This window comes from Microchirus variegatus (assembly GCF_963457635.1).
Source record: "Microchirus variegatus genome assembly, chromosome: 2".
Lineage (NCBI taxonomy): Eukaryota > Metazoa > Chordata > Actinopteri > Pleuronectiformes > Soleidae > Microchirus > Microchirus variegatus.
In genome coordinates, this window is record NC_139803.1 from 1,440,507 (window position 1) to 1,453,715 (window position 13,209).

General features: G+C 42.5%; 1 protein-coding gene across 1 annotated transcript in view; it reads right to left on the minus strand.

The window, feature by feature from the left end:
- Positions 1-1,581: 1,581 nt before the first annotated feature.
- The window catches only part of LOC310944582 (glucocorticoid-induced transcript 1 protein-like), a gene marked incomplete at its 3' end in the record, with an annotated part of 28,952 nt that continues 17,324 nt past the window's right edge, over positions 1,582-13,209 (minus strand). The window contains exons 4-9 of the mRNA XM_083910383.1: positions 9,539-9,628; positions 7,687-7,809; positions 5,415-5,552; positions 4,362-4,551; positions 3,001-3,121; positions 1,582-1,855 (exon numbers count right to left, since the gene is read on the minus strand). Of these exons, the coding sequence (XP_083766509.1) occupies positions 1,582-1,855; positions 3,001-3,121; positions 4,362-4,551; positions 5,415-5,552; positions 7,687-7,809; positions 9,539-9,628 (936 nt within the window). The remainder of the gene's footprint in view (positions 1,856-3,000; positions 3,122-4,361; positions 4,552-5,414; positions 5,553-7,686; positions 7,810-9,538; positions 9,629-13,209) is intronic.

Consider the following 13,209-nt stretch of genomic DNA (forward strand, 5'->3'; position numbering starts at 1 on the left):
AACGGTCGCTGATAGTCGTCAACAGTCGCCAACAGTCGCTGAGAGTCGCCAACGGCCGGCGAGAGCCGCCAACAGTCGCTGAGAGTCAACAGTCGCTGAGAGTCGTCAACAGTCGCCAACAGTCGCTGAGAGTCGCCAACAGTCAACAGTCGCTGGGAGTCGCAAACAGTCATCAATGGTCACTGAGAGCCGCCAACGGTCGCTGAGAGTCGCCAACAGTCGCTGAGAGTCGCCAACGGCCGGCGAGAGTCATTAAACGGTCGCTGAGAGTCGCCAACAGTCGCTGAGAGTCGTCAACGGTCGCTTGGAGTCGCCAACAGTCAACAGTCGCTGGGAGTCGTCAACAGTCGCCAACAATCAACAGTCGCTAGGAGTCGCCAACAGTCGTCAACAGTCGCTGAGAGTCGCCAACGGTCACTGAGATTCACCAACGGTCGCAGAGAGTCGCTGAGAGTCGCCAACAGTCGTCAACAGTCGTCAACAGTCGCTGAGAGTCGCCAACAGTCAACAGTCGCTAGGAGTCGCCAACAGTCGTCAACGGTCACTGAGATTCACCAACAGTCGCAGAGAGTCGTTGGGAGTCGTCAACAGTCGCTGAGAGTCGCCAACGGTCGTACACAGTCGCTAACGGTCGCTGAGAGTCGCCAACGGCCGTCAACAGTCACTAGCAGTCACTGAGAGTCACTGAGAGTCGCCAACGGTCGCTGAGGGTCAACAGTCGCTGAGAGTCGTCAAAAGTCCGTGATACGGAACTCTGCTGGGAATTAAACATAACAAAACAAAAACTCGACGGGAGAAAAAAGGCAACAAAGTCGAACCTGAGTTATTGATCGAGGGAAAGTTTGGGGTCAATAAAAACAACGCAATGACGGAGTTTGTGTGCTTTGCGATTTTGCGTATTTGGTCTCTGAATGAACAGCTAATGTTAGCACGTTCAAAGATGTGCTAACAGCACCCCCTGCTGGACAACACAGGATAATTAAATGTCTGAATTTCAGATTTTTATTTCTTTTTTCTTTTTTTTAAGTGACAGCTCCACTGTGTGTGTGTGTGTGTGAAACAAACATGCCCCGCCCTCTCCATACGCTTGCATGTGTATTTGAACTAGCTGAACACTTAGCAGCTAACATGCTAGCTAGGTCATATAGACAGATCGTGCGTGTTTTTTTGCGATTTTTTTTCTCTCTCACCGTTCTGAGCATTTATGTAACAATAAATTCAGCAGTCGTTTCTATTTTTATTTTGCGGAAAAAAACAAAAGCAAAGCTATTTTTTTTTTTAAAACACTATTATTATTAATATTATTATTATTATTATTTTTACGGGTGATATCACGGTACAGGCGTGGTTAGTGACGGGGGGGAGGAGGCGGGGCCCAAGGTCCGTAGAATCCAAGTGACGGAAACCAAAGCGTGAGTTTGTGTCCTTTTCCTGACCTTGGGCGCCCCCTGCTGGCTAATGTTAGGATTAACGGAGTGCAAGGATTCTTTTTCTTTTTCTTTTTCCCAGACCACACCACCCGACTGGCTTGAAATGTTTGTTTTTGTTGCTGTGGGTGGTTTGCGTGGCGATACCTGAGGACTAGCTGCTGAGGCTCTGGCCGCCGTCCGTGCTTTTGTCGGCGGACGCCGCGAAGGAAGGTAGCGGCGCGGCGGGCGGGGTCGGGGGCGTCACCCGAGGCCCGGCGCTGTCGTCGCTGGTGGCGGTGGCGGCGGCGCACGACAGCGGGGAGGCGGGGGAGAAGAGGGAGGAGCAGAGGAGCTTGACGGGGCAGAAGGCGGAGCCTCGGGGAATGAAGTTCACCTTGTTTTTGTCCGGGCACGAGAAGAGAGGGAAGCCTTTGGATTTCCCGGAGCTGAGACAGAACAAGCGGAGGTCAGAGAAACGGATGTGTTTTTTAATTCAACCTTTATTTAAGCAGGTAAAAACCACATTGAGATCGAAATCCAAGTCAGTTTTAATCTACGACGTCTTTAAGAACACGTTCACGTTTTTATCTTTAACTGTGAGACAGACTTTAACAACAGGAAACTGACGTTTGTAAACCACTCACTCTCCCCGCACCAAAGCCCATAGAGAAAACCAGTGATTTTAGCTCACAGGGACACAGGAGCTGCTGGTCCTCTGCTGCCTCGTGTGGTCACTTTGTGGCACAGAGTTAAGTCTAAATTAAATATTTTAAAAGCCGAATTCACTAAAATCAGTCATTGTAAGTTAGTGATGGAGGCAGCAGTGGATCAACAACTCCTGTGAACTCCTGTGTCTCTGTGATGTTAAAATCACTGGTTTTCTCTATGGACTTTGGTGTGGGAGAGTGAGTGGTTTACAAACTTCAGTTTCCTGTTGTTAAAGTCTGTCTCACAGTTAAAGATAAAGACGTGAACGTGTTCTTAAAGACGTCATAGACTTAAACTGATGTAGATTTGATTGATTTGAAGTAATAAAAGCTCAGGTAACAGGAAACTGAAGTTTATAAACCACTCACTCCCACACCAAAGTCACTCACTCTCCCACACTAAAGTCCATAGAGAAAATCAGTGATTTTAACATCACAGCACACAGGAGTTCACAGGAGTTGTTGATCCACTGCTGCCTCCATCACTAACTTACAATGACTGATTTTAACAATTCGGCTTTTTAAAATCGTTTGTTCAGCTTTACTGCAGTGACACCAAGTGACCACACGAGGCAGCAGCAGACCAGCAGCTCCTGTGTCCCTGTGAGCTAAAATCACTGGTTTTCTCTATGGACTTTGGTCTTAGACTGGGAGATTCCAGGCCAAAAAGGCTGTTTAATGGTGAAATAAAGGAGTAAAAATATTCTTAATATTTTGTAGAATTGATCAGATTTTTTTTTTTTTTTAACAGGCTAAAAATCAATCAGGCTTTTTGTGCATGTTCTCACTGGCAACCACGCTTTAAAATAAACAAACTCTCTGGTAAAAACAGCGAGCATGTGGGTGCTGATGTTAAAAATAACAAGAAGAAGAAGACGACTTACACCAACTCGTCAAACACTTTGACCTTCTCGCAGCCTTCTGGAGGTTCCCGCTTAAACATGTAGCTGTTGTTGGGTTTCGGAGACGTGGCGAACTTAGGCAGAGGCGAACTGCACACGCCGTCTGCAAACACCATAAACAACATACAGTATTATCACACTGACGCGACGGACCGATGCAGAGTCTTAAGGTCCACATTCGTCGTCATCTGCACTTTCTCTGGCTTCACGGGACAAAAAACACAACAAATCACCACATGCACGACCTCGAGGCTCTGTGCATGGACAACATGGTGGAGAACAGAGAAACTCAACGATTCACACAAGAGAAAAAAAAACAACTCTCTTTTAAACAGAAAAAGAAAATCTCTGACCGAAGACGTGTGAGCATCTGCCTAGACAGGTTGGGGTGAAAGGAAAAAATGGCAGCAGCAGCAGAGATTGTTGATTAAAAAATTACACCGATATCAACTTTTAATTATAGCATAATAATAATAATAATAACAATGACATGTAATAATAATAATAATAATAGTAATAATAATAGCAGCCTCGGAACTGGATCTGGCAACCTGGAAGATGAGGACAAAAGGAGAGAGAAAACACAAACTGAGCGCAACGTCTTTATCTTCACTGTTAGATAGACTTTTCCTTGTGTAAACTGAAGTTTGTAAACCACTCACTCTCCCACACCAAAGTCCATAGAGAACAGAGACACAGGAGTTGTTGATCCACTGCTGCCTCCATCACTAACGTCAAATGTCTTAATTCAGTGAATTCGGCTTTTGAAAAACCTTCATTTTAATTTATATAAGTGACACAAAGTGACCACACGAGGCAGCAGAGGACCAGCACCTGTGAACTAAAATCACTGGTTTTCTCTATGGACTTTGGTGTGGGAGAGTGAGTGGTTTATAAACTTCAGTTTCGTGTTAAAGTCCGTCTAACAGTGAAGATAAAGACGTGAACATGTTCTTAAGATGTCAGAGACTTAAACTTACATCGATTTAATTTGATATATTTCCAATAAGTGGCTAAAAACTGAAGTTTGTAAACCACTCACTCTCCCACACCAAAGTCCATAGAGAAAACCAGTGATTTTAACATCACAGAGACACAGGAGTTCACAGGAGTCGTCGATCCACTGCTGCCTCCATCACTGACTTACAATGTTTTATTTTGTAAAATTCGGCTTTTGAAACCTTTCATTCGGACGCACTATAGTGACACAAAGTGACCACACGAGGCAGCAGAGGACCAGCAGCTCCCGTGGCCCCCGTGAGCTAAAAATCACTGGTTTTCTCTATGAGGTTTTGGTGTGGGAGAGTGAGCGGTTTACCGTCGACGCAGCAAAAAACGTTCACCTTTGTCGATTTCCTCCGCGGAGCACGGGCTTCCGTCGGGGGAGAGGAGGTGGTCGGAGCTGCGGGGGCGGGGCGACGGGCTGGAGCCGCCGCTCGACGGCGCCTGCGTGTCCGTGTCGCGCGTGTCGCCGCCGTTGCTGTAGCGATGCGGCGGGAAGGGCGGGCGACGTCCGTCCACCGCGACCATGGTCTGTGAGGTCAGGGAGCAGGAGGAGGAGGAGGAGGAGGAGGAAGAGGAGGAGGAGTTTGAACACGAGTGACGTTTAAAGGAACTTGTATTTCTGTATATTATGTATTTTCTTGTATATCTTTTATAATCTCTTAATCTATCGTGTGTTTTCTCGATTAATCCAGGCCTCGTCTGGTTCACTTTGTCCCGGAAGTGAATTATTATGAATTAAAATGATCGTGCATCAACTATTTTAATAATAAGCATAATAACAATCCGTTTGAGTGTTTAAAAAAAACAACGACTTTTTGCCGATTTTTCAGCGTCTTAAATGTGAATATTTCCGGGATTCTTTGCTCCGAATAAACAACGAAATCATTCAAAAGTGAATCATTATGGTTTGTGGCCAAAAAGGAGACATTTGAGAACATCTTCATTTCCAGGTTTTTACAAACTGATCAACATTTTATGGACCAAAGACTAAAATAATAGACAGATTTATAGTTTATTGGAATAATCATCAACAGACCATAATGACTCAAATCTGATCATTTAAGACTATTTAGTAAAAGTAAAAGAGGAAGAAATGAGTCAGTTTGTGGTGAATTCTAAAAACAACAAACACTTCAATTTTAAACCTAATGTTTAATGAACTATATTCAACTTTTCCTCATAAGTTGACACTAAAGCTGCAGCTAACGGTCATTTTCTCCACTTTTGAGTCAGAAAGTGTCAGAAAATCTTCTTAAAATTGCGAATATTTCCTGTTTTCTTTACTCCATCGAACAAAGACATGTTTTCTGAACCAAAACAGCTCATGAATGATTGAGAGTGAATCCTCTGCAGGTGTAAATTAAATGAATTATTATAATAATAATAATGACCTGTACGCTCTGCTCCCAGCCCTCTCTGATGAACACGTTCTCCAGCTCGTGGTTGATTCCCTCCACGCTGCTCGGCACTCGACAGATCAGGGACTTTGGTACGGGGAGCGTAGACAAGGCCGGCGCTGGTCCTTTGTACTGGAGACGCAAAAAAAACAAGTTCAAAAAGGACATATGTGAATTGAAATAATACAAACCACGTCCGTCAATGAAAGCGCATTCTCTAGCGCGGTGGTTTAATGCACTTCTTCAAATCTGTTCCTGCTTTTTACCCCGTAAAAGACGACTAAGCGTCGCCTCACCAAACCTTCGCTCCATGCCTAAAACCACACCGCAACCTCCTAATTAATCTGTTTTAATGTCTTAAATGTAGTGCTGGGACGCATGACGCACTTCCGTGATGACTGACGCACATGACGTCATGTTTACGCGACTCCCGATGGTTAAAACGAGTCTCTAAAGTAACGCTAGACTTGAAAAACAGAGGCGCACATACGCAGTACACAGGTACGCTGGTTATTTGTAGCGCTGCGCTTTTCCTTTAAAGCCGACCTAGACCGGAAGTTCCAATTAACACTGTTTTTTAGTGTGTATCTGCGTCATTACCTTGTTTATGAAGCCCTGAAGGTTCAAAACAAACAGTTCAGCCACTGCTGAGAACGCTGTGATTTATTGTAATCTCAAGCTCAGAGAGATCTCTGAAAAAACCCGGTCCGGTTACGTAAAACACCGGTTCTCCTAAACAGCAGATCCTCCTGCTCCGGGCACTAGTCCGGGCACATCCGGTTGCGTACATTGAACCACAGAAGAAGAATAACGTCCGTTGTGGAGGTGTTTCACGAGCGACAGTGTCTTCTGACTCTGGGTCTGACTCCGGGTCAAAGGTCGTCAAAGGGACTGTTGCAGGGAGTCGTGAAGAAGCTATTTTTAAACACTGTTAAAACAATGTTTTGATAATGAGGAGCAGTGCATCCACCGTTCCAGAGGGGGGCGCTGCGCTTCTGTAAAACCTGTGCGGGATTAGGTTTACGCTCCACCCCCTAGTGCCAGATTTTAAACCCGTGCAGGCCCGCTAACCTGGAAGCTCCCGTAGCCACAGTTTGAGAATCGGCAATCGAAAATAGTCTGCGTTTGTTTTCGTCTTTGTTTGCGTATCGTCTTCACAGCTTCACGTTAGCGCCGCAAGAAAAACATCGGCGTCTTTAATAAAAAAGACAAATGTCACGTTCAAACGGATAATCCCGTCATAATCCCCTGTGACACTACTCTCAAACGGTCGCCCGAGCCACTTCCATGACATTCTTCTACGGGGGCGGAGTCACATTTTAAATGTCATAAAAACAACAATCATCACCATCGCCTCCCCCACAGGTGTAAGTAAGCGCATCATATCCTCCTCCTAACACATGAGTGAGTGAAAGAGAGAGCATGTCCAGACACATTCCCTCCTCTGGTGACAAGTGGTTACAGAGCAGAGACTCATTAACTCCACCTCAGTGCAACGTCAACACGTGACACACACACACACATTCTTGTACTTGCTGCAAAGTGAGGACCAGCATTTCCACTTTATTAATCAACACAATTACAAATATCTACTTCATGAATGACATCTACAAAGAACTACTGGTTGCAGTACCATAAAATGTCTGCAGGTGGAGCCCCAGAGCAGAAAGGGCTGAAAAACTTTTTCGATTTATTTATTTTTTTGGTCCAAAATTTTACAAAAACGTCATACTATACTATACTCTGTCGACCAAAATAAAAAAAAAAAATGTTGACCCAACATTTTTGGTCCAAAATTAGACAAAAATGTTATACTATACTATGTCGTCCAAAATTTCGAAAAAATCTTTGACAAAATTATTTTTGGTCCAAAATTTGAGAAACACGTCATACTATACTATGTCGTCCAAAAGTTGAAAAAAAATTTAGAAAACAAAAATTTGGTCCAAAATTTGACAAAAAAAGTCATACTACACTATGTTGTCCCAATTTTTTTTTTTTGACAAATTGAGTATAGCATGTTATAGCAACCTAAGGAAGTGATTTCAATGAAAACAAAGTGAGGACCGGCCAAAATGTCCTCACTCCGTAAAAATGACCTCACTTTGTTGGTTAAAAACCCTCACTGGTCCTCAGTATGCCACACACTTTCTCACAAGAAAATGTCATTTTCCTCATCACATCATCCTCACCTTTATCACTATCTTGTCTTTGAATCGTGGACTATAATGATGAAGTGTGTGTGAGTGCGTGTGTGTGGACTCACCTGAGTTTGACATGCGTTGCTGTGCTGCGTCGTCGTCGTCTGCAGCGAGCTCTGCTCTCTGTCTTTACTCGGCCTGTTCACCTGTTTGCTGCGCTGCAGCTGCAGCCGCAGTTTAGCAATCTGCTGCAAAACAGAGAGACGGAGAGAGAGATTATTAAGATTATTATAACAAACTGCAACAGTCAGACAGGAAATAATAACGGTGATGATAATGATGATAATAATGATAGCTTCGAAACTGGATCTGGATCCTGCAACCTGCAGCAGCAGAGAGTGTTGATAAAAAATATGCCGATATCAACTTTTAATTATAGCATAATAATAATAATAATGGTGGTGATGATGATAATAATAATAATAGTAGTAGCAGCCTCAAAACTGGATCTGGATCCTGCAACCTGCAAGATGAGGACACAGGTAAGGAAAAACAAACTAGAGAGAGACGTCCAGGTCTATAGCAACATAACTAAGAGATGGTCCAGGTTTCCCTGATCCAACTCCAACTATAAGCTTTATCAAAGAGGAAAGTTTTAAGTCTAACTTTAAACACAGAGATATGTTTTCCCTCCTTTAATAAAGCCTTCATTCATTCACGTTTACGACGTCAACTATTATGTCCTCGACTTGTACTACGACGTGTACCAAACACTTCATGACATCGAGTGTTTCAGCCAAAATGAGACATAGATGTTTTCCCAGACCCTGGAAAAGAATAACCTCTCAAAGTCTGACAGAGATATAACTGAGAGACGGACGGACGAGGCCCGGTCGTTACCGTCGCTGACCTCACCGACCGCGTTAAACGCCTCCATACGTCGCCCCTTAATTTAAAAACCATGCGAATGAACGACAACATCAGGTTTCTGGGAATCGGTGCGCGTCACTCCTGGTCATTTTTAATCCACGGATCGCAAAACATTACAGCACGCCTGGTGTTTTAAAAGTCCAAAAACACAAAGTGACTGTAGCTCTGCAAACGTGGCTAAAAGACAGGTTTAAAAAGGCATGTTTTTTAAATGTTATTTTGTCCTTTCACCACAACCCGTCTTGGCAGATCTCTGAAATACACTTTTTGTTCGTTTACAACGATCCACGCTCCAAACTTTCTTCATTCTATGCGTTAGTCTGTCCATGGGCGGGGCTTAGGGAGCTGCCTGCTGATTGGCTACTGAGTTTTTGTAGCGTCAGCTAACTCGTTTGCCCAAGTTTCCCCCCCTGGCCGACGCCCGACAAGATACATAAAATAAATCCGATTATCTTTGAGATATTACGAACGAATCATTGGAAACAAAAAGTGTATTTTCAAAACACAAAACACTTGAATATTTTGAACGATTAAATCAATCATTGTATTTCTGATTTGTGCTACATTTTTGTTTGCGGTAATCCCGTAAAACGAGGCGCGCTAAACGCTCGTTTAACATATTTGACGTTGGCATTTTAGAGGAAGCTGAGCTTCACTTGCCGTCTTAGAGCAAATCACGGCTAATGTTTCTGCCCACTGCCCCCCCCCCAAAGAAAATAATTTAGTTTATTCCAAAGGAGAGATTATTATGGGCTGCTTCAGTCTTTGAGGCCGTAATGAGATGCGAGAGTGCGCTCGAGTGGAAAAGGCAGTTAAATTTAGACGGAGGTCTGCAGAGCTGCAGCTCTAATGGCTGCTGCGTGTGGTCAGTGGTTTTGGCCGCCGAGCCCCTGCACAGACGGCTCTGGAAACCCCGTATTATTATTTAGTCCAGACCTCAAACCTCAAAAACACGGCCTTTGATACGTTTTGTTTTGGTGCGTCAAGGGTCACGGGGCTGAATGAATGAATGAATGAATGAATGAATGAATGAATGGGTGAATCTACCTCTTTGAGGTGGTCGGCGCTGCCCCAGGACGCCGAGCGCTGGTGAGGACTTCCCTGTTCCGCTGCGTCGTCGATCCACAGGCCCGGAGTCTGAAAACACAACGACACACACACGACGTCAAAAAACGCTGGAAAGTCTCTGCGCAAAAACGAAACTTGGCTGCATACGGAGCAGATTATGAACTCTCCGAGACATTCACTTCACAGCAGAGAACATTCCCTCTCTTTGGGCAGTTAACTAAAGACATCAGCTCATCTGATGCAGCTGTTATTCCCCTAATTACAGCGTTAAAGCGTCTTCTTTCACAAAGATTAAGACCACGGAGTGAAAACGATGAAAAGTGCGAGTCAGTATGTACTCGGATCAGCTGCACTTCATCGCGACTGTACTCGATCCTCGTCATAAAGATCATTATTTTTATGTGGGGATAAAACACGTAGAGAAATTATCCAGTCTGCTTTAGATATGAAATGACCGCTTGTTAATTAACGTGTTAACGCGAACCCATTTTAATGGCATAAAAATTTTTTAACGCGTGATCGTTTGACAGCACTACAAAATAGTTGAAGATTCATTTAGTTTCAGCTCGAATACACCGATTGAATGACCTCATTAAATCAGTTTGACTGTATGTATTAATAATTAAAAACAAGTTTCTGTGATTTTTCAGCTTCTTCCTGGTTTCTTTGCTCCATTTGAACAAAGAAAAATCGCTAAAAATGAAAAGACATTTGAGAACATCGTGATTTCCAGGTTTGGCAAACACCGATCTGCATTTTTCAACATTTTAGGGACAAAAGAACACCGGATTAATTGAAAAAACGACACAATTCTAAAATGACCTCGACTTGTAATGCCAAAATCTACTTTACCCAAAACCACATCACGGCAACCGTTGCTACGATGACTCCGCCCACGTTGAGGCGGCGCTATGAAGTCCCGGAAAACCATTATCAAACTGAGAAGAGTCGAGTCGAGTCGTGACGCGTCGCAAATCTATCCCTGCTGTGACATGTAACTGATCCCAGGTCACGCGGCGTCTACAGAGACAGCTAAAGTTGTTGTTAGAGCAGCATGGAAACACCGGGAGCCCAGAGGAGCAGGTCCTCTGAACCTCTGCTGCGTCAACTAGGAAACGGTCGAGTGACGTCAACGTATGCAGAAACAGAGACTTCCCCCTGACGATGCACATCACCGACAGAAGGCCTCTGCCCTGAAACATGGGCTACAACAGCGCTGAGGGAACATTCCCAACGTCAGTGTCTGCACACAGAAAAGCCTCTGTGGCTCAGGGATGGGAGGGGGGTCAAAGGCACAAGCCTTGGCCTATGATGTGTGGAATATCAGAGTGAATAATGAGGAACACCCGTGAAGCCCTTTAGCGCTGGCTCGCAGTAAAGGACAGCGGATTAAATGGCCCTGCTTGTGCTCGCCGCATAAAAGGCTCCACTATAGGCCGGGCAGATGTGGCCGCTAACGCTTTAGCATTAGCATTTTGAGCATGGCACAGAGCAAAAAGCAAGTCGGCGACAGCGGCAGAGGCCAAGTTCTCACTCGGATGTTCGGTGAAGTCAAGTCGTCAGAGGCTGCTCACACCACGACTTTACCACGACGGTTGGGGGGGGTTTGGAACTTTAAGTAGATTTTGAAATCAAGTAGATTTTGTAAATCACAAGTAGATTTTGGAACTAAGTAGATTTTGAAATGATAAGTAGATTTTGGAATTATAAGTAGATTTTGGAACCAAGTAGATTTTGAAATTATAAGTAGATTTTGGAATTATAAGTAGATTTTGGAACCAAGTAGATTTTGAAATTATAAGTAGATTTTGGAATCAAGTAGATTTTGAAATTATAAGTAGATTTTGGAATCAAGTAGATTTTGAAATTATAAGTAGATTTTGGAACCAAGTAGATTTTGAAATTATAAGTAGATTTTGAAACCAAGTAGATTTCGGAAATTATAAGTAGATTTTGGAACTAAGTAGATTTTGAAATTATAAGTAGATTTTGGAATTATAAGTAGATTTTGGAACCAAGTAGATTTTGGAATTTTAAGTACATTTCAGAAATTATAAGTAGATTTCAGAACTAAGTAGATTTTGGAATTGTAAGTAGATTTTGGAATTATAAGTAGATTTTGGAACCTAGTAGATTTTGAAATTCTAAGTAGATTTCAGAACTAAGTAGATTTTGAAATTATAAGTAGATTTTGGAATTATAAGTAGATTTTGGAACCTAGTAGATTTTGAAATTCTAAGTAGATTTCAGAACTAAGTAGATTTTGAAATTATAAGTAGATTTTGGAACCAAGTAGATTTTGGAACTTTAAGTAGAATTTAGATCTTTAAGTAGATTTTGGAATTATAAGTAGATTTTGGAATTATAAGTAGATTTTGGAATTATAAGTAGATTTCGAAACTAAGCAGATTTTGAAACCAAGTAGATTTTGGAACGATGAGTAGATTTTCTCGCGGTATCTCGCATATTTTCACGCAGACTTGACTTTCCTACTAGTTGTGGAATACGATGTGGTCATCGTTTGCCTACAGTCGCGTATTCACCCACCGTCTACGTGGAAAAGAACGAAAACTCGTTTCCGAAGTTTTTCCTGACGCAACAGGAAGTCCAAACGTCAAAAGATTGGAGGCAAATTCTTTTATTTCTAAACATCAACAGGGCCACACCTGTGTGTCAGGAAGGAGGCGGGTGTGGTGTGGAAGTTATTCCGTTGTAAAAACAGGACTGATGCCCATCGTCCTCTTTATTGACAGAACAAATAAGAACAGCCACCTTTATCTTTTATCACGCTCGCTGCTCCACTTCCACACTGGTGAACCAGGTGTGGAGTGTGATAATGTTCTCGCTTCCACATTATCATTCCCACTCAAAGGAGGAGGGGCCGTTACATCCTGAAGAATCCGGCTCTTTCTCCAAAGCAGGAAACAATGACTGTGGAATTTGAGCTGGTTTGTTTAGACTGCGTGTTGAGACCTGTGAGCGCTGATGAACCAGGGTTTTGATTAAGTTAGCTGGATAATTATTATCCCCTGTGTGTGTGTGTGTGTGTGTGTGTGTGTGTGAAACTCACCAAGCATTTTGGAACGTAAAGTAGATTTCGGAACTATTAAGTAGAACAAGTAGATTTTGGAACTATTAAGTAGATTTTAGAACTATTAAATAGAACTACAAGTAGATTTTGGAACTACAAGTAGATTTTGGAATTATAAGTAGAACTACAAGTAGATTTTGGATTTATAAGTAGATTTTGGAATTATAAGTAAAACTACAAGTAGATTTTGGAATTATAAGTAGAACTACAAGTAGATTTTGGAATTATAAGTAGAACTACAAGTAGATTTTGGAATTATAAGTAGAACTACAAGTAGATTTTGGAATTATAAGTAGATTTTGGAATTATAAGTAGAACTACAAGTAGATTTTGGATTTATAAGTAGATTTTGGAGTTATAAGTAGAACTACAGGTACATTTTGGAATTATAAGTAGAACTACAAGTACATTTTGGAATTATAAGTAGATTTGGGAATTATAAGTAGAACTACAAGTAGATTTTGGAATTATAAGTAGAACTACAAGTACATTTTGGAATTATAAGTAGATTTTGGAATTATAAGTAGAACTACAAGTACATTTTGGAATTATAAGTAGA